The sequence below is a fragment of the Oncorhynchus mykiss genome, chromosome 13 (genome assembly GCF_057628025.1).
Source record: "Oncorhynchus mykiss isolate SJ-2025 chromosome 13, ASM5762802v1, whole genome shotgun sequence".
NCBI classification, from domain to species: Eukaryota; Metazoa; Chordata; class Actinopteri; order Salmoniformes; family Salmonidae; genus Oncorhynchus; species Oncorhynchus mykiss.
The window spans coordinates 9202501-9227500 of record NC_143034.1 but is presented as its reverse complement, the minus strand read 5'-3'; the positions used below and the strand labels follow the sequence as shown (position 1 = coordinate 9227500).

The window sequence follows — 25000 nt, the reverse complement described above, 5'->3', positions numbered from 1 at the left end:
GGAGAGAGAGAGAGAGAGAGAGGGTAGAAGGGGTGGGAGAGAGAGAGAGAGAGAGAGGGAGAAAGGGTGGGAGAGAGAGAGAGAGAGAGAGAGAGAGAGAGAGGGAGAAAGGTTGGGAGAGAGAGAGAGAGAGGGGGAGAGAGAGAGAGAGAGAGAGGGAGGGGAAAGGGAGAGAGAGAGAGAGAGAGAGAGAGAGAGAGAGGGAGGGAGGGAGGGGACAGAGAGGGAGAAAGGGTGGGAGAGAGAGAGAGAGAGAGAGAGAGAGAGAGTGGAAAGGGTGGGAGAGAGAGAGAGAGAGAGAGAGAGAGAGAGAGAGAGAGAGAGAGGGGAAAGGGAGTGAGAGAGGGAGGGGAAAGGGAGAGAGAGAGAGAGAGAGAGAGGGAGAAAGGGTGGGAGAGAGAGAGAGAGAGAGAGAGAGAGAGAGAGGGGAAAGGGAGTGAGAGAGGGAAAAATGGAGAGAGAGAGGGAGGGAGGGAGAAGGGGAGGGAGAGAGGGAGGGAAGGAGAAGGGGAGGGAGAGAGGGAGGGAGGGAGAGAGAGAGAGGGGGAGGGGAAAGGGAGAGAGAGAGGGAAAGATGGAGAGAGAGTGAGGGAGGGAGGGAGAAGGGGAGGGAGAGAGAGAGGGAGGGAGGGAGAAGGGGAGGGAGGGAGAGAGGGAGGGAAGGAGAAGGGGAGGGAGAGAGGGAGGGAGGGAGAGAGGGAGGGAGGGAGAAGGAGAGGGAGAGAGAGAGGGTAGGGTGAGAGAAAGAGAGAGCAACTTACATGACATTATATTGGAATATTAACTGCATAGGGTACTACATGGTGCCATTTAGTATGCAGACACTGTCTTATTGCTCTCTCTCACACACACACACACACCCACACCCACACACACACACACACACACACACACACACACACACACACACACACACACACACACACACGCTGGAAGGGATGATTGAAACTATGTCCTACCAGTGTGGGCTTTCAGGTTGTTCAGTTCAAACTCTTCCTTGTGGTTCTTCAGGTTCTTTATGTCAGTGAAGAAGCTGTTGTTGTAGAGAACCAGGATGTACATCTTACTGAAGGGGTGAGGGATCTGGACCGAGATCACTGCTGAGGTGTGGGAGATCTAGAGAGGGACAGAGAGTAGGGAGTAGTGATCACTGCTGAGGTGTGGGAGATCTAGAGAGAGAGAGTAGGGAGTAGTGATCACTGCTGAGGTGTGGGAGATTTAGAGAGAGAGAGTAGGGAGTAGTGATCACTGCTGAGGTGTGGGAGATCTAGAGAGGGTCAGAGAGTAGGGAGTAGTGATCACTGCTGAGGTGTGGGAGATCTAGAGAGGGACAGAGAGTAGGGAGAAAGAGAGAGAGATGAGAGAGAGATAAGAGTGAGTAGAGAGAGAGGGTAGGGGGAGAGAGAGAGAGTCGGGAGAGAGAGTAGGGAGAGAGGAGAGAAGAGAGAGAGAGGGAGGAGAGGGAGAGTACAGAGAGAGAGATTAGGGAGAAAGAGAGAGAGTCAGTGGACTGGACTCCAACCAACACACGTGATCGCCGTCTTTGACAACGTTCCAACAGGTTGAGACCCAAAAGGTACAGATTGGATGGTGCCATCCGGAACATTTCTAGCTAGCTGTGGATTGGCTTAAGGCACATTCTGAACTCTGTAACACACAAACACAATCCTTAGAGCCCGTAGGAACAGCTTCACCTGGGGGCTCACCTGTTTCACCTTCATACTAGGCTTGTTGTTCAGATCAGGGTAGGTGGGGCTGATGCTGATTGGGTCCTCCGGGGACATTCCAGAAGGGCAGTCGTCCAATCCGCAGGGAGAGTACGGTGGGAGGGTCGTAAACTCTGACTGAACAATGATGTTCGGAAAAGAGTTGCTCCCGTCGTCGGTACACACCTAAAATAACAACAACAATAATAATAATAATCATCTTAATCCAGAACAATAATTGAACCTTTATTTAACTAGGAAAGTCAGTTAAGAACAATTTCTTATTTTCAATGACGGGTTAACTTCCTTGTTTAGGGACAGATTTGTACCTTGTCGGCTCGGGGGTTTGAACTTGCAACCTTCCGGTTACTAGTCCAACACTCTAACCACTAGGCTACCCTGCCTCCCATAATCATACAAATATTTTTATAAAAGTAATCATAAAATCATAACAATAATAATAACAATAATTGATTTGTATAGCTCATTTCCCACGCTCAATGAACGTAAAATATAACAAATATGTTACTATGACAACCTACTATGACGGCCTACGCTGTCTCAACACTCTGTCATGGCATCATACCAGATGTATTTCTGTATCTTTAACATTTACATATCTTGGAAACGTGATTGCTGACAAGCAAAACATTTTGGGACGATATCAACAACGGACAAATGAAACAAATACCAAAAGATAGTTCATTTTAGGGTGGGATTTTTTAAATGATAATAATCATGATATGTTTTAGTCGACACACCATATTGAGCATGTGCAGAGCGTTGCGTGTCGCAGGCATCCTGGGGTTCTGACTGAGGAGGCTGTAGCCTGAAAACCCGGCCGGAGTATCACACACCATCCTCTCATTGGTCCTGGTCGGGAACACAGGGTCACCAGTGTTTGGGTCAGAACAAGTTCAAGGCAGTCAATGTAGGAAGTCATTTTAATTTACATAAAAAAAATGGGAAACACTTTTGAAATAAATAGCTTATACTTTTCAGTTTATTGACAAGTCATTGAAAATAGATTGAATTTTCAATTTTGCTTCAACTTGTTATTTTTTACCTGTTGGGGAAGACTGCTAACCAGCGTAGAAATCCCAACAGCTCACAGGAGCAGTTGAACGGGTTGGTGTAGAGTTCACACGTCGTTAATCTACCGAGCGCCGTAAACAAGCCTCCGTCCAGCACCTGGATCCTGTTCATGGAGAGGTCAATGTTCTCGATGTTAGGACACTCCTCAAAGGTGTTGGGGGTGACTGCCTCGATCAGGTTGGCCTGTAGGTAGAGGTATTGCAGCTTCCCCAGCCCTCTGAGGATTCCCTCTGTTAGGTTCCTCAGACGGTTAAACCCCAACTGCAGCACCTGGTAGGAAAGATAAGGTAAGAGAGGGTAAGGTAAGAGAGGGTAAGGTAAGAGAGGGTAAGGTAAGAGAGGGTAAGGTAAGAGAGGGTAAGGTAAGAGAGGGTAAGGTAAGAGAGGGTAAGGTAAGAGAGGGTAAGGTAACATGAGGTAAGGTAACGTTAATGTGAGGTAATGTAAGGTAAGGTAACGTGAGGTAAGGTAAGGTAAGGTAAGGTGAGGTAAGGTAACGTGAGGTAAGGTAAGGTACGGTGAGGTAAGGTAACGGGAGGTAAGGTAACGTGAGGTAAGGTAATGTACGTTAATGTGAGGTAATGTGAGGTAAGGTAACGTGAGGTAAGGTAATGTGAGGTAAGGTAAGGTAACGTGAGGTAAGGTAATGTGAGGTAAGGTAAGGTAACGTGAGGTGAGGTAACGTGAGGTGAGGTAACGTGAGGTAAGGTAATGTACATTAATGTGAGGTAACGGGAGGTAAGGTAATGTGAGGTAAGGTAACGTGAGGTAATGTGAGGTAAGGTAACGGGAGGTTAGGTAATGTGAGGTAAGGTAACGTGAGATTAGGTAATGTGAGGTAAGGTAAGGTAACGTGAGGTAAGGTAAGGTAACGTGAGGTTAGGTAATGTGAGGTAAGGTAAGGTAACGTGAGGTTAGGTAATGTGAGGTAAGGTAACGGGAGGTAAGGTAATGTGAGGTAAGGTAAGGTAACGTGAGGTAAGGTAATGTGAGGTAAGGTAAGGTAATGTGAGGTAAGGTAACGTGAGGTAAGGTAACATGAGGTAAGGTAACGTGAGGTAAGGTAACATGAGGTAAGGTAACATGAGGTAAGGTAATGTGAGGTAAGGTAACATGAAGTAAGGTAAGGCAAAGTGAGGTAATGTGATTGAAGGTAATGTACCAAATGGCACACTTCTCCCTACATAGTTCACCAGAGCCCCAGGAATCACTATGATGTTCAGGACCAACCTGTAGGTTGAACTGGGCCGAGAAGGCTCCATCCTCCACGTACGAGATCTCGTTCTTGGTGAGGTTGAGGTACGTCAGGTTCCCAAAGCGGCTGAGCGATGAGAAATGGATACTCTTGATCTTATTCTCGTTGAGCCTCAGGTCCACGATGGTGCTGTTCAAAGCAGACTTTATTTAAAGTGCATTTAAACTTGCAATAAAACACTTTACAAAACAAACTGACGAAGGTCAACAGGTTGATACAGGTCTTTCTTTTCTTCAAAGGCAATTTACAGTAAAACATTCACGTGACAACAAGTAAAACATAACTAGAAGTAAACATAGATGAACAAAGGAAAATAAAACACACAGAACAGAATGCCTAAACAATGCCTTCTGCCTGGGGATGCAAAATTCCCGTAACTTTCCCAAGTTTCCCAGGTTAATTAAAACATCCCGGTTGGAATATTTCTGGAATCAGTTGGGAATAAGCAGGAAATCTGGGGAATACAAATTAATGCAATTTAATCAAATGTGTTTAATCAAATGAAAATGAGAAAATTAATTCAAGAACAGTTAATGGGATAATAGAACATATTAATAACACTAATGATGTTTAATGAACCAAATAAAATCACTGATTAAAAAAACCCTATCTCTGCCATGGTTACCTGTTGATGTGGGTAGGGACCCTATCTCTGCCATGGTTACCTGTTGATGTGGGCAGGGACCCTATCTCTGCCATGGTTACCTGTTGATGTGGGCAGGGACCCTATCTCTGCCATGGTTACCTGTTGATGTGGGCAGGGACCCTATCTCTGCCATGGTTACCTGTTGATGTGGGCAGGCACCCTATCTCTGCCATGGTTACCTGTTGATGTGGGCAGGGACCCTATCTCTGCCATGGTTACCTGTTGATGTGGGCAGGGACCCTATCTCTGCCATGGTTACCTGTTGATGTGGGCAGGGACCCTATCTCTGCCATGGTTACCTGTTGATGTGGGCAGGGACCCTATCTATGCCATGGTTACCTGTTGATGTGGGCAGGGACCCTATCTCTGCCATGGTTACCTGTTGATGTAGGCAGGGACCCTATCTCTGCCATGGTTACCTGTTGATGTAGGCAGGGACCCTGGATCTCTGCCATGGTTACCTGTTGATGTGGGCAGGGACCCTATCTCTGACATGGTTACCTGTTGATGTAGGCAGGGACCCTGGATCTCTGCCATGGTTACCTGTTGATGTGGGCAGGGACCCTATCTCTGACATGGTTACCTGTTGATGTAGGCAGGGACCCTGGATCACTGCCATGGTTACCTGTTGATGTGGTTAGGGACCCTATCTCTGCCATGGTTACCTGTTGATGTGGTTAGGGACCCTATCTCTGCCATGGTTACCTGTTGATGTGGGCAGGGACCCTATCTCTGCCATGGTTACCTGTTGATGTGGGCAGGGACCCTATCTCTGCCACGGTTACCTGTTGATGTGGGCAGGGACCCTATCTCTGCCATGGTTACCTGTTGATGTGGGCAGGGACCCTATCTCTGCCATGGTTACCTGTTGATGTGGGCAGGGACCCTATCTCTGCCATGGTTACCTGTTGATGTGGGCAGGGACCCTATCTCTGCCATGGTTACCTGTTGATGTGGGCAGGGACCCTATCTCTGCCATGGTTACCTGTTGATGTGGGCAGGGACCCTATCTCTGCCATGGTTACCTGTTGATGTGGGCAGGGACCCTATCTCTGCCATGGTTACCTGTTGATGTGGGCAGGGACCCTATCTCTGCCACGGTTACCTGTTGATGGGGGCAGGGACCCTATCTCTGCCATGGTTACCTGTTGATGTGGGCAGGGACCCTATCTCTGCCATGGTTACCTGTTGATGTGGGCAGGGACCCTATCTCTGCCATGGTTACCTGTTGATGTGGTTAGGGACCCTATCTCTGCCATGGTTACTTGTTGATATGGGCAGGAATCACTTCATAAGGGGGCTGGTTCTTACCTGTTGATGTGGGCAGGAATCGCTTCATATGGGGGCTGGTTCTGGCTGCAGATAGCCAACCACACGAAGCCCTTCTCCCCCTCAATCAGCCAACAGTCGCCCGTCACCGTGGGAAATTGGATGATTGACAGTAGGGCAAAGCCATAGAGGAAGGCAAACCAACTGGTCGCCGACAACGCCACCGTAACCCCGCCCACTCTGTTGTTAAACCCCGCCTCTCGGGGTTGTGTTGGCGTTCCGATGATGACGTCCATGTTGTTGATTATAGTTGTTTTTGTTTATTGATTTTGTTTATTTATCCAGGTTAGCGTCACTGCGAGGAAGAGAAGTGCAAAGAATGATGATTGTTACTACAGTCCAATTTCACGTCTGGCATGGATTAATAAAGTCTTCTCCTCTTCTCGTTGAACCTATCCAACGAGCACCTTGTGCCCTGTGATCTCCAGAGCTATACAGCCTTTACCAATGTTAGCTCTCCACTGTGTCGTTGGTCCACCCGGCAGTAGAAGGCAGGGTTGGGTTGGAAGGAGAGAGTAGTTTTAGAGTAGTCCTAGTTTTTGTCTGAGGTTAGTCCCACACACAAAAAAAGGAAGGTTTTAAAAGGAACTCGTCTTTCTCTCAGGTTAGTCCCACACACAAAAAAGGAAGGTTTTAACAGGAACTCGTCTTTCTCTCAGGTTAGTCCGTAGGAAGGACACAACATCTTTTTCACTTGAGGACCCATTAGTTTTTTGGGGGAGATGGTCCTCTGATTGGTCAGGAGGAAGGATGGGTCCTCCTCTGATTGGTCTGGAGGAAGGATGGTCCTCCTTTGATTGGTCCGGAGGAAGGACGGTCCTCCTTTGATTGGTCCAGAGGAACAGAGAAGAGTTAGAGGGAAGTACCTTGACGTAGCTCATTGGACAGAGTCTCCACACCTTTTATTTATGCACTTGACTTGACAGATCAATCTGAGCCTCCATTTACATTAAGAGATCAATCTGAGCCTCCATTTACATTGAGAGATCAATCTGAGCCTCCATTTACATTGAGAGATCAATCTGAGCCTCCATTTACATTGACAGATCAATCTGAGCCTCCATTTACATTGAGAGATCAATCTGAGCCTCCATTTACATTTCTGTTCATGTTTTCCACAGTGTGTGAGAGTCAGGGATGACGAGGACAACCTCTGGAGCTACATTTGTCTGTGGTCCTGTGGACTGTCGTCAGGGAGACGGCTGAGTATGGCTCTGTCCTTTTCCTCCCATCTGATTGGCTATTTCACCATTTGATGTTTGGTCTTCGGGAACCCTGATTGGATCTCTGTCTACTCTCGTGCCTCCTCATTGGTGGTTCATAGGTTGGCCAGAAACTGGAGAGAAAGGAGAGAGAGTAGGTCAGACAAACTTCAAAATTGGGGAAAAAACAAACGAATGAGATCTTAAAAGGGAATACGTGTTTTCCCCTCTACTGATGGACAACATCCTGACTTAACTTCAGAATCAGAAACAAGGTTTCAATATTGCTGTCCATCAATGACACACAAACACATTTAGTGATCTTGAGAAATCTTGACAAATCGATGGGTAAATGTTGCCCTGGGTGTTGGTAGAATTTTATTTTAAATGAGTCCCAGCTGTAATGGCTGCCAAAGATGCTTCCGACAAGTAATAACTCTGGGGCTGCGAAGACATTCACAATCAGGACTTCTTCATTTACAGTGCCTTGCGAAAGTATTCGGCCCCCTTGAACTTTGCGACCTTTTGCCACATTTCAGGCTTCAAACATAAAGATATAAAACTGTATTTTTTTGTGAAGAATCAACAACAAGTGGGACACAATCATGAAGTGGAACGACATTTATTGGATATTTCAAACTTTTTTAACAAATCAAAAACTGAAAAATTGGGCGTGCAAAATTATTCAGCCCCCTTAAGTTATTACTTTGTAGCGCCACCTTTTGCTGCGATTACAGCTGTAAGTCGCTTGGGGTATGTCTCTATCAGTTTTGCACATCGAGAGACTGAAATGTTTTCCCATTCCTCCTTGCAAAACAGCTCGAGCTCAGTGAGGTTGGATGGAGAGCATTTGTGAACAGCAGTTTTCAGTTCTTTCCACAGATTCTCGATTGGATTCAGGTCTGGACTTTGACTTGGCCATTCTAACACCTGGATATGTTTATTTTTGAACCATTCCATTGTAGATTTTGCTTTATGTTTTGGATCATTGTCTTGTTGGAAGACAAATCTCCGTCCCAGTTTCAGGTCTTTTGCAGACTCCATCAGGTTTTCTTCCAGAATGGTCCTGTATTTGGCTCCATCCATCTTCCCATCAATTTTAACCATCTTCCCTGTCCCTGCTGAAGAAAAGCAGGCCCAAACCATGATGCTGCCACCACCATGTTTGACAGTGGGGATGGTGTGTTCAGCTGTGTTGCTTTTACGCCAAACATAACGTTTTGCATTGTTGCCAAAAAGTTCAATTTTGGTTTCATCTGACCAGAGCACCTTCTTCCACATGTTTGATGTGTCTCCCAGGTGGCTTGTGGCAAACTTTAAACTTTATATCTTTAAGAAATTGCTTTCTTCTTGCCACTCTTCCATAAAGGCCAGATTTGTGCAATATACGACTGATTGTTGTCCTATGGACAGAGTCTCCCACCTCAGCTGTAGATCTCTGCAGTTCATCCAGAGTGATCATGGGCCTCTTGGCTGCATCTCTGATCAGTCTTCTCCTTGTATGAGCTGAAAGTTTAGAGGGACGGCCAGGTCTTGGTAGATTTGCAATGGTCTGATACTCCTTCCATTTCAATATTATCACTTGCACAGTGCTCCTTGGGATGTTTAAAGCTTGGGAAATCTTTTTGTATCCAAATCCGGCTTTAAACTTCTTCACAACAGTATCTCGGACCTGCCTGGTGTGTTCCTTGTTCTTCTGCGCTTTTAACGGACCTCTGAGACTATCACAGTGCAGGTGCATTTATACGGAGACTTGATTACACACAGGTGGATTGTATTTATCATCATTAGTCATTTAGGTCAACATTGGATCATTCAAAGATCCTCACTGAACTTCTGGAGAGAGTTTGCTGCACTGAAAGTAAAGGGGCTGAATAATTTTGCACGCCCAATTTTTCAGTTTTTGATTTGTTAAAAAAGTTTGAAATATCCAATAAATGTCGTTCCACTTCATGATTGTGTCCCACTTGTTGTTGATTCTTCACAAAAAAATACAGTTTTATATCTTTACGTTTGAAGCCTGAAATGTGGCAAAAGGTCGCAAAGTTCAAGGGGGCCGAATACTTTCGCAAGGCACTGTATATATGATGTATTCATTATGTATTGATAAATGTTGAGTAGGTTGTGTAGAGAGATCGTAAAAATAAAAAATCCCTTTTGAGATTTAAAGGAACTTAACCGTGAAGACCGTGCCGGAGGTGTGTAGACTTTAACTAGCGACTGTTCCTTCTTACAAAACATCAAGAACAACAAACTGCTGTACCATTACAGAGCATTAACCCACATCCCCTTACAAGAAAACTCTTGAGTTTTCAACCAAAACCCATCAGAATCTTCATCTCTGGTGCTGTTACTAGGGAATAATCATCTCTGGTGATGTTACTAGGGACTAACCTTCATCTCTGGTGCTGTTACTAGGGACTAATCGTCATCTCTGGTGCTGTTACTAGGGACTAATCGTCATCTCTGGTGCTGTTACTAGGGACTAATCGTCATCTCTGGTGATGTTACTAGGGACTAACCTTCATCTCTGGTGCTGTTACTAGGGACTAATCATCTCTGGTGCTGTTACTAGGGACTAACCTTCATCTCTGGTGCTGTTACTAGGGACTAACCTTCATCTCTGGTGCTGTTACTAGGGACTAATCATCTCTGGAGCTGTTACTAGGGACTAACCTTCATCTCTGGTGCTGTTACTAGGGACTAATCATCTCTGGTGCTGTTACTAGGGACTAACCTTCATCTCTGGTGCTGTTACTAGGGACTAATTGTCATCTCTGGTGCTGTTACTAGGGACGGCAGGGTAGCCTAGTGGTTAGAGCGTTGGACTAGTAACCGGAAGGTTGCAAGTTCAAACCCCCGAGCTGACAAGGTACAAATCTGTCGTTCTGCCCCTGAACAGGCAGTTAACCCACTGTTCCTAGGCCATCATTGAAAATAATGTTCTTAACTGACTTGCCTGGTTAAATAAAGGTAAAATAAATAAAAAAAATTCTGGTGCTGTTACTAGGGACTAATCATCTCTGGTGCTGTTACTAGGGACTAACCTTCATCTCTGGTGCTGTTACTAGGGACTAATCGTCATCTCTGGTGCTGTTACTAGGGACTAATCGTCATCTCTGGTGATGTTACTAGGGACTAACCTTCATCTCTGGTGCTGTTACTAGGGACTAATCATCTCTGGTGCTGTTACTAGGGACTAACCTTCATCTCTGGTGCTGTTACTAGGGACTAACCTTCATCTCTGGTGCTGTTACTAGGGACTAATCATCTCTGGAGCTGTTACTAGGGACTAACCTTCATCTCTGGTGCTGTTACTAGGGACTAATCATCTCTGGTGCTGTTACTAGGGACTAACCTTCATCTCTGGTGCTGTTACTAGGGACTAATTGTCATCTCTGGTGCTGTTACTAGGGACGGCAGGGTAGCCTAGTGGTTAGAGCGTTGGACTAGTAACCGGAAGGTTGCAAGTTCAAACCCCCGAGCTGACAAGGTACAAATCTGTCGTTCTGCCCCTGAACAGGCAGTTAACCCACTGTTCCTAGGCCATCATTGAAAATAATGTTCTTAACTGACTTGCCTGGTTAAATAATGGTAAAATAAATAAAAAAATCTCTGGTGCTGTTACTAGGGACTAATCATCTCTGGTGCTGTTACTAGGGACTAATCGTCATCTCTGGTGCTGTTACTAGGGACTAACCTTCATCTCTGGTGCTGTTACTAGGGACTAATCATCTCTGGTGCTGTTACTAGGGACTAATCATCTCTGGTGCTGTTACTAGGGACTAACCTTCATCTCTGGTGCTGTTACTAGGGACTAATCGTCATCTCTGGTGATGTTACTAGGGACTAACCTTCATCTCTGGTGCTGTTACTAGGGACTAATCATCTCTGGTCATCTCTGGTGATGTTACTAGGGACTAACCTTCATCTCTGGTGCTGCTCTTGTGCTGCTCTGGTGTCATCTCTGGTGCTGTTACTAGGGACTAAGCTTCATCTCTGGTGCTGTTACTAGGGACTAATCATCTCTGGTGCTGTTACTAGGGACTAATCATCTCTGGTGCTGTTACTAGGGACTAACCTTCATCTCTGGTGCTGTTACTAGGGACTAATCGTCATCTCTGGTGATGTTACTAGGGACTAACCTTCATCTCTGGTGCCGTTACTAGGGACTAATCATCTCTGGTGCTGTTACTAGGGACTAACCTTCATCTCTGGTGCTGTTACTAGGGACTAACCTTCATCTCTGGTGCTGTTACTAGGGACTAACCTTCATCTCTGGTGCTGTTACTAGGGACTAATCATCTCTGGTGCTGTTACTAGGGACTAACCTTCATCTCTGGTGATGTTACTAGGGACTAATCGTCGTCTCTGGTGCTGTTACTAGGGACTAATCATCTCTAGTGCTGTTACTAGGGACTAATCATCTCTGGTGCTGTTACTAGGGACTAACCTTCATCTCTGGTGCTGTTACTAGGGACTAACCTTCATCTCTGGTGCTGTTACTAGGGACTAATCATCTCTGGTGATGTTACTACGGACTAACCTTCATCTCTGGTGCTGTTCCTAGGGACTAATCATCTCTGTTGCTGTTACTAGGGACTAATCTTCATCTCTGGTGATGTTACTAGGGACTAATCATCTCTGGTGCTGTTACTAGGGACTAACCTTCATCTCTGGTGCTGTTACTAGGGACTAATCATCTCTGATGCTGTTACTAGGGACTAATCTTCATCTCTGGTGCTGTTACTAGGGACTAATCATCTCTGGTGCTGTTACTAGGGACTAACCTTCATCTCTGGTGCTGTTACTAGGGACTAATCGTCATCTCTGGAGCTGTTACTAGGGACTAATCATCTCTAGTGCTGTTACTAGGGACTAATCATCTCTGGTGATGTTACTAGGGACTAATCATCTCTGGTGATGTTACTAGGGACTAATCATCATCTCTGGTGCTGTTACTAGGGACTAATCATCTCTGGTGCTGTTACTAGGGACTAATCTTCATCTCTGGTGCTGTTACTAGGGACTAATCTTCATCTCTGGTGATGTTACTAGGGACTAATCATCTCTGGTGCTGTTACTAGGGACTAACCTTCATCTCTGGTGCTGTTACTAGGGACTAATCATCTCTGGTGCTGTTACTAGGGACTAATCATCTCTGGTGCTGTTACTAGGGACTAGGGCGGGAGGGAGGGAGGGAGGGAGGGAGGGAGGAAAAGGCCCAGATAGAGATGGAGGGAAATTAAGAGATAGAGACAGATTGCTACACTGCTTACCCACTGTTGAATCTGATAGAACAATGAAAAACATGTGAAATAGAAAGGGTGTGTGTGTGTGGGGGGGGGGGGGGGGGGGCGCTACCAGCCACTCAGCACAATCTATAATTGATGGTGAGACTTCCTCCTACGTAGCATGAGACAAACTACCCACTGTGGTGAGGCCACTGACTGCTGCCAGCCACACACACACACACACACACACACACACACACACACACACACACACACACACACACACACACCAACAGGAAACATTAATTCCGTTGCAATACAATAAAAAAAAATTAGCTGAGAGAAAAATACAGAAAGGGAGAGAGAGAGAGAGAGAGAGTATAGAGAGAGAAAGAGAAAGAGAGAAAGAGAGAGAGAGAGTATCGAGAGAGAAAGAGAGAGAGAGACATAGTATAGAGAAAGAGAGAGAGAGAGAGAGAGAGAGAGAGACATAGTATAGAGTGAGAAAGAGAGAGAGAGAGCGACATATTATAGAGAGAGAAAGAGAGAGAGACAGAGTATAGAGAGAGAGAGGGAGAAAGGGAGAGAGAGAGACAGAGTATAGAGAGAGGGAGAGAGAGAGAGAGAGAGAGTATAGAGAGAGAAAGAGAGAAAGGGAGAGAGAGAGAGACAGAGTATATAGAGAGAAAGGGAGAGACAGAGTATAGAGAGAGAAAGAGAGAAAGAGAGAGAGAGACAGAGTATAGAGAGAGAAAGATAGAAAGAGAGAGAGAGAGACAGAGTATAGAGAGAGAAAGAGAGAAAGGGAGAGAGAGAGACAGAGTATATAGAGAGAGAGAGAGACAGAGTATAGAGAAAGAAAGTGAGAGAGAAAGAGGGAGAGTGTGAAATACCACAGTGTGCCATTACAGCAGCAAGATTTGTGACCTGTTGCCACAAGAAAAGGTCAACCAGTGAAGATCAAACACCATTGTAAATACAACCCATATTAATGTTTTTGTTTTTTACCTTTTGTATTTTAACCATTTGCACATCGTTACAACACTATATATATATATATATATATATATATATATATATATATATATATATGACAATGTTAACATATGTTTCCCATGCCAATAAAGCCCCTTGAATTGAATTGAGAGAGAAAGAGAGACATCAAGTGGTCAGTTAAAATTGGCAAAAAAAACACACATTTCTTTCCACAGGGCCGTGGGGTGAGACAGGGATGCAGCTTAAGCCCCACCCTCTTCCACATATATATCAACGAATTGTTGAGGACACTAGAGCAGTCTGCAGCACCCGGCCTCACCCTACTAGAATCTGAAGTCAAATGTCTACTGTTTGCTGATGATCTGGTGCTTCTGTCTCCAATAAAGGAGGGACTAAGGGACAGCAGCACCTAGATCTTCTGCACAGATTCTGTCAGACAGTAAATCTGGTGTTCCAAACATTGCAAGTATAAATTCCGTCTAGACCTCGTTGCCCTAGAGCACACAAAAAAACATACCTTAGGCTAAACATCAGCGCCACAGGTAGCTTCCACAAAGCTGTGAACGATCTGAGAGACAAGGCAAGAAGGGCCTTCTATGCCATCAAAAGGAACATACCAATTAGGATCTGGCAAAAAATACTTGAATCAGTGACAGAACCCATTGTCCTTTATGGTTGTGAGGTCTGGGGTCCGCTCACCAACCAAGAATTCACAAAATGGGACAACACCTAATTGAGTCTCTGCATGCAGAATTCTGCAAAAAATATCCTCCGTGTACAACGTAAAACACCAAATAATGCTTACAGAGCAGAATTAGGCCGATACCCACTAATGATCAAAATCCAGAAACGAGTCGTTAAATTCTACAACCACCTAAAAGGAAGCGATTCCCAAACCTTCCATAACAAAGCCATCACCTACAGAGAGATGAACCTGGAGAAGAGTCCCCTAAAGCAAGCTGGTCCTGGCTCTCTGTTCACAAACACACCCCACAGAGCCCCAGGACAGCAACACAATTAGACCCAACCAAATCATGAGAAAACAAAAAGATAATTACTTGACACATTGGAAAGAATGAACAAAAAACCCCAGAGCAAAGTAGAATGCTATTTGGCCATAAACAGAGAAGAAACTGAGCTGCGTGTCCTAATGTATACCCGTAGACACTTATTTCCCTCAGATTTAACAGACCCACAAAGAATTCACAAACAAATCCAATGTTGATATACTTTTGATACTTGCAATAACTGGGGACATGGGCTGGGAACCCTGTGAGGTGAGATGGAAGGTGTTTATGACAATAACATGGGCTGGGAACCCTGTGAGGTGAGATGGAAGGTGTTTATGACAATAACATGGGCTGGGAACCCTGTGAGGTGAGATGGAAGGTGTGTATGACAATAACATGGGCTGGGAACCCTGTGAGGTGAGATAGAAGGTGTTTATGACAATAACATGGGCTGGGAACCCTGTGAGGTGAGATGGAAGGTGTTTATGACAATAACATGGGCTGGGAACCCTGTGAGGTGAGATGGAAGGTGTTTATGACAATAACATGGGCTGGGAACCCTGTGAGGTGAGATGGAAGGTGTTTATGACAATAACTGGGGACATGGGAACCCTGTGAGGTGAGATGGAAGGTGTTTATGACAATAACATGGGCTGGGACCCCTGTGAGGTGAGATGGAAGGTGTGTATGGGTGAGACTTTAGAATAGACTGTTGGAGATGCCAACTGCCAGAGTAGCTAGTAAAGTTTTTCAATGGGATCTGTCCATAGGGAGAGCCCGGGCAACTGAAATGTCTGATCTATTTCAACAGTCTGACTGTGGACATCTTGTACGAAAACCAAATGAAGGGAGACATAGATATCATTAACAAAAAACTGTCGATGCAATATGAAAAAACTGGGTGAAGGAGATTTAGTCATAAACCCAAATTGAGAACCTTTTGATTGATTAAGGGTGAATTGGTGTGTGAGAGATATTATGTTTAACCTTTCTGAAACAAGAGATCGCTATGTGCACAGGTAATATCAGGGACACTCTGCGTATTGAAACAGGACGGTGTTGTGGGCGAAATGGAATTGGAAAGACGATGTAACTATTGTGACCTCGACGAAATAGAACATTAAAATCCGTTTTATCCTCTATTGCCCTTTTCTACCTCGATATACGCTTGCTCTTATTCTAGAAAGCACAGCAGATATACCCTGGCATTATGTGGCTGAGTGATGAGGAGACAGACCACCAGATATACCCTGGCTTATGTGGCTGAGTGATGAGGAGACAGACCACCAGATATACCCTGGCATTATGTGGCTGAGTGATGAGGAGACAGACCACCAGGTATACCCTGGCATTATGTGGCTGAGGAGACAGACTACAGAATATACCCTGGCATTATGTGGCTGAGGAGACAGACCACCAGATATACCCTGGCATTATGTGGCTGAGCCATGAGGAGACAGACCACCAGATATACCCTGGCATTATTTGGCTGAGTGATGAGGAGACAGACCAGCAGATATACCCTGGCATTATGTGGCTGAGTGATGAGGAGACAGACCACCAGATATACCCTGGCTTATGTGGCTGAGTGATGAGGAGACAGACCACCAGATATACCCTGGCATTATGTGGCTGAGTGATGAGGAGACAGACCACCAGATATACCCTGGCATTATGTGGCTGAGTGATGAGGACACAGACCAGCAGATATACCCTGGCATTATGTGGCTGAGTGATGAGGAGACAGACCAGCAGATATACCCTGGCATTATGTGGCTGAGGGATGAGGAGACAGACCACCAGGTATACCCTGGCATTATGTGGCTGAGGAGACAGACTACCAGATATACCCTGGCATTATGTGGCTAAGGAGACAGACCACCAGATATACCCTGGCATTATGTGGCTGAGGGATGAGGAGACAGACCACCAGATATACCCTGGCATTATGTGGCTGAGTGATGAGGAGACAGACCACCAGGTATACCCTGGCATTATGTGGCTGAGGAGACAGACTACCAGATATACCCTGGCATTATGTGGCTGAGGAGACAGACCACTAGATATACCCTGGCATTATGTGGCTGAGCCATGAGGAGACAGACCACCAGATATACCCTGGCATTATTTGGCTGAGTGATGAGGAGACAGACCACCAGATATACCCTGGCATTATGTGGCTGAGTGATGAGGACACAGACCACCAGATATACCCTGGCATTATGTGGCTGAGCCATGAGGAGACAGACCACCAGATATACCCTGGCATTATTTGGCTGAGTGATGAGGAGACAGACCAGCAGATATACCCTGGCATTATGTGGCTGAGTGATGAGGAGACAGACCACCAGATATACCCTGGCATTATGTGGCTGAGTGATGAGGACACAGACCAGCAGATATACCCTGGCATTATGTGGCTGAGTGATGAAGAGACAGACCACCAGATATACCCTGGCATTATGTGGCTGAGTGATGAGGAGACAGACCACCAGGTATACCCTGGCATTATGTGGCTGAGGAGACAGACTACCAGATATACCCTGGCATTATGTGGCTGAGGAGACAGACCACCAGATATACCCTGGCATTATGTGGCTGAGCCATGAGGAGACAGACCACCAGATATACCCTGGCATTATTTGGCCGAGTGATGAGGAGACAGACCAGCAGATATACCCTGGCATTATGTGGCTGAGTGATGAGGAGACAGACCACCAGATATACCCTGGCATTATGTGGCAGAGTGATGAGGACACAGACCAGCAGATATACCCTGGCATTATGTGGCTGAGTGATGAGGAGACAGACCAGCAGATATACCCTGGCATTATGTGGCTGAGGGATGAGGACACAGACCACCAGGTATACCCTGGCATTATGTGGCTGAGGAGACAGACTACCAGATATACCCTGGCATTATGTGGCTAAGGAGACAGACCACCAGATATACCCTGGCATTATGTGGCTGAGCCATGAGGAGACAGACCACCAGATATACCCTGGCATTATGTGGCTGAGTGATGAGGAGACAGACCACCAGGTATACCCTGGCATTATGTGGCTGAGGATACAGACTACCAGATATACCCTGGCATTATGTGGCTGAGGAGACAGACCACTAGATATACCCTGGCATTATGTGGCTGAGCCATGAGGAGACAGACCACCAGATATACCCTGGCATTATGTGGCTGAGTGATGAGGACACAGACCAGCAGATATACCCTGGCATTATGTGGCTGAGTGATGAGGAGACAGACCAGCAGATATACCCTGGCATTATGTGGCTGAGGGATGAGGAGACAGACCAGCAGATATACCCTGGTATTATGTGGCTGAGTGCTGAGGAGACAGACCACCAGATATACCCTGGCATTATGTGGCTGAGTGATGAGGAGGCAGACCACCAGATATACCCTGGCATTACTCGGCTGAGTCATGCGAAGACAGACCACCAGATATACCCTGGCATTATGTGGCTAAGGAGACAGACCACCAGATATACCCTGGCATTATGTGGCTGAGGAGACAGACCACCAGATATACCCTGACATTATGTGGCTGAGTGATGAGGAGACAGACCAGCAGTTATACCCTGGCATTAGGTGGCTGAGTGATGAGGAGACAGACCACCAGATATACCCTGGCATTATGTGGCTAAGGAGACAGACCACCAGATATACCCTGGCATTATGTGGCTGAGGAGACAGACCACCAGATATACCCTGACATTATGTGGCTGAGTGATGAGGAGACAGACCAGCAGATATACCCTGGCATTATGTGGCTGAGTGATGAGGAGACAGACCAGCAGATATACCCTGGCATTATGTGGCTGAGTGATGAGGAGACAGACCACCAGATATACCCTGGCATTATGTGGCTGAGTGATGAGGACACAGACCAGCAGATATACCCTGGCATTATGTGGCTGAGTGATGAGGAGACAGACCAGCAGATATACCCTGGCATTATGTGGCTGAGGGATGAGGAGACAGACCAGCAGATATACCCTGGTATTATGTGGCTGAGTGCTGAGGAGACAGACCACCAGATATACCCTGGCATTATGTGGCTGAGTGATGAGGAGACAGACCACCAGATATACCCTGGCATTATGTGGCTGAGGAGACAGACCACCAGATATACCCTGGCATTATGTGGCTGAGGGATGAGGAGACAGACCACCAGATATACCCTGGCATTAGGTGGCTGAGTGATGAGGAGACAGACCACCAGATACACCCTGGCATTACTCGGCTGAGTCATGCGAAGACAGACCACCAGATATACCCTGGCATTATGTGGCTGAGGAGACAGACCACCAGATATACCCTGACATTATGTGGCTGAGTGATGAGGAGACAGACCACCAGATATACCCTGGCAATATGTGGCTGAGTGATGAGGAGACAGACCAGCATATATACCCTGGCATTATGTGGCTGAGGAGACAGACCACCAGATATACCCTGGCATTATGTGGCTGAGCCATGAGGAGACAGACCACCAGATATACCCTGGCATTATTTGGCTGAGTGGTGAGGAGACAGACCAGCAGATATACCCTGGCATTATGTGGCTGAGTGATGAGGAGACAGACCACCAGATATACCCTGGCATTATGTGGCTGAGTGATGAGGACACAGACCAGCAGATATACCCTGGCATTATGTGGCTGAGTGATGAGGAGACAGACCAGCAGATATACCCTGGCATTATGTGGCTGAGGGATGAGGAGACAGACCAGCAGATATACCCTGGTATTATGTGGCTGAGTGCTGAGGAGACAGACCACCAGATATACCCTGGCATTATGTGGCTGAGTGATGAGGAGACAGACCACCAGATATACCCTGGCATTATGTGGCTGAGGAGACAGACCACCAGATATACCCTGGCATTATGTGGCTGAGGGATGAGGAGACAGACCACCAGATATACCCTGGCATTAGGTGGCTGAGTGATGAGGAGACAGACCACCAGATACACCCTGGCATTACTCGGCTGAGTCATGCGAAGACAGACCACCAGATATACCCTGGCATTATGTGGCTAAGGAGACAGACCACCAGATATACCCTGACATTATGTGGCTGAGTGATGAGGAGACAGACCACCAGATATACCCTGGCAATATGTGGCTGAGTGATGAGGAGACAGACCAGCAGATATACCCTGGCATTATGTGGCTGAGTGATGAGGAGAGAGACCACCAGATATACCCTGGCATTATGTGGCTGAGGAGACAGACCACCAGATATACCCTGGCATTACAGTGCCTTGCGAAATAATTTGGCCCCCTTGAACTTTGCGACCTTTTGCCACATTTCAGGCTTCAAACATAAAGATATAAAACTGTTTTTTTTGTGAAGAATCAACAACAAGTGGAACACAATCATGAAGTGCAACGACATTTATTGGATATTTCAAACTTTTTTAACAAAAAAACTGAAAAATTGAAAAATTGGGCGTGCAAAATTATTCAGCCCCTTTACTTTCAGTGCAGCAAACTCTCTCCAGAAGGTTCAGTGAGGATCTCTGAATGATCCAATGTTGACCTAAATGACTAATGATGATAAATACAATCCACCTGTGTGTAATCAAGTCTCTGTATAAATGCACCTGCACTGTGATAGTCTCAGAGGTCCGTCAAAAGCGCAGAGAGCATCATGAAGAACAAGGAACACACCAGGCAGGTCCGAGATACTGTTGTGAAGAAGTTTAAAGCCGGATTTGGATACAAAAAGATTTCCCAAGCTTTAAACATCCCAAGGAGCACTGTGCAAGCGATAATATTGACATGGAAGGAGTATCAGACCACTGCAAATCTACCAAGACCTGGCCGTCCCTCTAAACTTTCAGCTCATACAAGGAGAAGACTGATCAGAGATGCAGCCAAGAGGCCCATGATCACTCTGGATGAACTGCAGAGATCTACAGCTGAGGTGGGAGACTCTGTCCATAGGACAACAATCAGTTGTATATTGCACAAATCTGGCCTTTATGGAAGAGTGGCAAGAAGAAAGCCATTTCTTAAAGATATCCATAAAAAGTGTTGTTTAAAGTTTGCCACAAGCCACCTGGGAGACACACCAAACATGTGGAAGAAGGTGCTCTGGTCAGATGAAACCAAAATTGAACTTTTTGGCAACAATGCAAAATGTTATGTTTGGCGTAAAAGCAACACAGCTGAACACACCATCCCCACTGTCAAACATGGTGGTGGCAGCATCATGGTTTGGGCCTGCTTTTCTTCAGCAAGGACAGGGAAGATGGTTAAAATTGATGGGAAGATGGATGGAGCCAAATACAGGACCATTCTGGAAGAAAACCTGATGGAGTCTGCAAAAGACCTGAGACTGGGACGGAGATTTGTCTTCCAACAAGACAATCTACAATGGAATGGTTCAAAAATAAACAATTGCGTTAGAATGTACAAATTCACAGCGCCGACTGGTCCAAGTAAGAGACGAAAGGCTTCAGATTTTATGAAATGTTGATAATTTATTGTTCAGAACATATCTAATTCTTTCTAAGTGTACAGTGTTTGCCAAATCGCTGAGCCATAATATGGTAGAGGGAGCTTCCTTCCTTTTCCAAAACAACGAGATACATTTTTTTGGAGGCTGAAATGAGACTGTAAGAGATGAGTTGTTTTGTGGGGTTGGTTAATCCGTTTAGGGAATCAGACACTCCTTGGATTATCAGAAGCGGGTCTGGGTCTATTGAAGTCTCTAGAACTTCAGAGGATATTAAAAATTCCACTCCAATAACCATACAAGTTAGAGCATAGGGCAAAGCAGTGGAGTAGTGTACCCTGCACAGCATGACATTTATCACACATAGGGGAGGTATCAGGATATATCCTTTACAGTTAAGATTTGGAATAATGTAATCTGTGTAATACCTTGACTTGTATGAGACGATGTCTGGAATTAATGGAGCAGGTGTGGATATTCTCCAAGATATCTTCCCTGTCGGCCACCGAAATGTCAGTCCCTAGTTCTTCCTCTCATTTAGCCTTAAATGCTCATCTGTAGAAGGTGTGCTAACAGATTGAAAAGCATCATATAGACGAGATATCAGTTTGTCTGAGATGGGGCATCTTTTTATGCATTCGTGAAACACGGAAGGTTTAGCATTTCCCAAATGTCGGAAGGATTAGCGTTCCCAAATGTCGGAAGGTATTTTTCTAACATAGTCTCCAATCTGTAGGTATCTGAAAAAGTTATTTCTGGGAAGATTATAAAATTCCCTCAGCAACTCAAAGGAAGCAAAGGTCCCTTCTATATATATAAATCCCCTATGGTACTTATCCCCAACTCTCCCCATCGCTCAAAGTTGTTATCAAGGTTAGAGGGGGGGTAAAGGAGGAATTCCTGGCAACAGGGAGCATGAATGATATTGGTCTAATGTCAAAGTAGACTTTAATTTGTTTCCAGATATGGACTGTGTATAATAGGAGTGTTGCTATAATATATATGGACTGGGTACAATAGGATTGTTGCTATAACAGATATGGACTGGGTACAATAGGATTGTTGCTATAACAGATATGGACTGGGTATAATAGGATTGTTGCTATAACAGATATGGACTGTGTATAATAAGATTGTTATTATAACGTGGCATCTCCAAATGGACAGGCGACACAATCACAGCGCCAATAGAGAAGGGGTGGCAATCCTCACGGTCCACTAATCCAACTGGATGATAGGTATACGTCATCCAGCCAATCCTCACGGTCCACTAATCCAACTGGATGATAGATATACGTCATCCAGCCAATCCTCACGGTCCACTAATCCAACTGGATGATAGATATACGTCATCCAGCCAATCCTCACGGTCCACTAATCCAACTGGATGATAGATAAACGTCATCCAGCCAATCCTCACGGTCCACTAATCCAACTGGATGATAGATATACGTCATCCAGCCAATCCTCACGGTCCATACTAATCCAACTGGACGATAGATATAGGTCATCCAGCCAATCCTCACGGTCCATACTAATCCAACTGGATGATAGATATACGTCATCCAGCCAATCCTCACGGTCCACTAATCCAACTGGATGATAGATATACGTCATCCAGCCAATCCTCACGGTCCATACTAATCCAACTGGACGATAGATATAGGTCATCCAGCCAATCCTCACGGTCCATACTAATCCAACTGGATGATAGATATACGTCTTCCAGTCAATCCTCACGGTCCATACTAATCCAACTGGATGATAGATATATGTCATCCAGCCAATCCTCACGGTCCACTAATCCAACTGGATGATAGATATACGTCATCCAGCCAAAGCGTAACATCACGGAGGTCAGCAGTCCTTCCATCTTGGATTTACAGAGGATTTTAACCTATCCTGTGTGTTTTATAATCCCAGATGAATGGATTGATAATTGAGTCCAGTTGTTTATGAAAGGATTGATAATTGAGTCCAGTTGTTTATGAAAGGATTTAGGTATGAATACTGGGATGTTCTGGTATAGGTAGAGCAGTTGTGGTAGGAAGACCATTTTAATGGCATTAATTCTTCCCGAGCAGAGAAATTGGGAGAGTTCTCCAAAATTGTATGATTGCCTTGAGTTTTTGCCTCAGAGAGAGGAAATTGTCTTTAGATAGTGAGAAGTATTGCTTGGTAACTACAATTTTTCTGAAGATAACTTAAATGGTATATGTTCTAACCAAGAGGTGTTTTGCAACCGTATGGGCATTAATTCGCTATTGTTCCAATTTATTCTGTATCCCGAGAAGGTACCAAACAAATTAATCAAAGCAAAAATAGCTGGAATACTAGATTGGGGTTCTGTTACATAGAGGAGAATGGCATCTGCGTATAGAGAAATCTTATTTAGAGTGTCTTTAGTATTATAGCCGTGTATTGCTGCATGAGATCTGATCGCCTGAGCGAGAGGTTCAATAATTAGAGCGAAGAGCATAGGCGACAGCGCACAACCCTGCCTTGTCCCTCTGTAAAGGTTAAATCGGGGCGACAATGATTGGTTAGTGAGTATTCTCCCACCCCACAGGGGTTCCTATATAAAAGCTGGATCCAATTTATCAACCCATCTCCAATGTTACATTTCTGTAGGGCCTTGAACAGATAGGACCACTCAACTTGGTCAAAGGTCATTTCGGGGTCAAGAGATATAACGGCAAGGTCCACGTTGGGTAACCTCTGAGCATACATAATGTTGAAGAGGCGCCTGAGATTGAAGAATGAGCTTCTGTTCGGGGATAAAGCTGGTCGCCTGTCTGGTCCGAATGGACCAATTTGCCCACTAAAGTGCTAAGCCTGTTAGCCAGAGTTTTTGCTGGAATCTTTTGGTCTGTATTAAGGAGAGATATTAAGAGAGATATTGGTCTGTATGACCCCTTCCGGCTCTTTATCCTTCTTATTTATAACTGTAATGAACGCCTCGTCCGAAGTAGCTGGGAGAGCTCTATCCTCATTGGCCTGAACCAACATGTTGTGCAGGAAGGGAGAGAGCATGTCGCTGAATGTGTTATAGAATTCACCAGGGTATCCATCTGGGCCTGGGGTCTTGCCATTCTTGTATGTTAACTTCCGACTTCAACTTTATGTATGTATGTATGTATGTATGTACAACCCATATTTATCAACCCATGTTTACTGTTCATTTCTGATTGTTTATTTCACTTTTGTTTATTGTCTATTTCACTTGCTTTGGTAATGTAAACATGTTTCTCATGCCAATAAAGCCCTTTGAATTTCATTTAAATCAGAGAGAGAAAAAGAGAGAAAAAGAGAGAGAGAGAAAGAGAGAGAGGGGGATAGAGAGAGAGAAAGAGAGAGAGGGAGAGAGAGAACAGAGAGAGAACAGAGAGAGAGAGAGAGAGATAGAGAGACAGTATTTCTCACAGTAGACAGTATCTCTCACAGTGGACAGTATCTCTCATGGTAGACAGTATCTCTCACGGTAGACAGTATCTCTGAGAGAGAAGAGAAGAGAGGGAGGTGAGAGAGGGAGAGAAGGGGGAGCAGAGGTGAGGGGGAGATAGAAAGGGAGGTGAGAGAGAATGAGAGAGGGAGAGAGAAATAGAAAGAGGTGAGAGAGAGAAGAGAGAAGAGAGGAGGTGAGAGAAAATGAGAGAGGGAGAGAGAAAGAGAAAGAGGTGAGAGAGAAGAGAATGAGGTGAGAGAGAATAAGAGAGGGAGAGAGGGGGGAGCGGAGGTGAGGGAGCAATAGAAAGGGAGGTGAGAGAGAATGAGAGAGGGAGAGAGAAATAAAAAGAGGTACGAGAGAGAAGAGAGAAGAGAAGAGGTGAGAGAAAAAGAGGGAGGGAGAAAGAAAGAGAAAGAGGTGAGAGAGAAGAGAGGGAGGGAGAGAGAATGAGAGGAAAAATAAAGGGCTACATACAGTATGTGGACACAGGGCTCCTCACATCCTGATAGTACCATGATACCTTATAGAGGAGAGGTAGAGAATACTATGATACCTTATAGAGGAGAGGTAGAGAATACCATGATGCCTTATAGA

The 25000-nt window shown here is 45.3% G+C and overlaps 1 protein-coding gene across 1 annotated transcript in view; it reads right to left on the bottom strand.

Annotated features, from left to right (window-relative positions):
- Positions 1–25000, bottom strand: part of LOC110513544 (protein ELFN1) — a 175756-nt gene that overhangs the window by 6795 nt on the left and 143961 nt on the right. Inside the window, exons 3-8 of the mRNA XM_036948755.2 lie at positions 6014–7367; positions 4032–4185; positions 2773–3071; positions 2468–2579; positions 1707–1892; positions 960–1116 (exon numbers count right to left, since the gene is read on the bottom strand). Coding sequence (XP_036804650.2) covers positions 960–1116; positions 1707–1892; positions 2468–2579; positions 2773–3071; positions 4032–4185; positions 6014–6267 — 1162 coding nt within the window. The 5' untranslated portion in view covers positions 6268–7367. The remainder of the gene's footprint in view (positions 1–959; positions 1117–1706; positions 1893–2467; positions 2580–2772; positions 3072–4031; positions 4186–6013; positions 7368–25000) is intronic.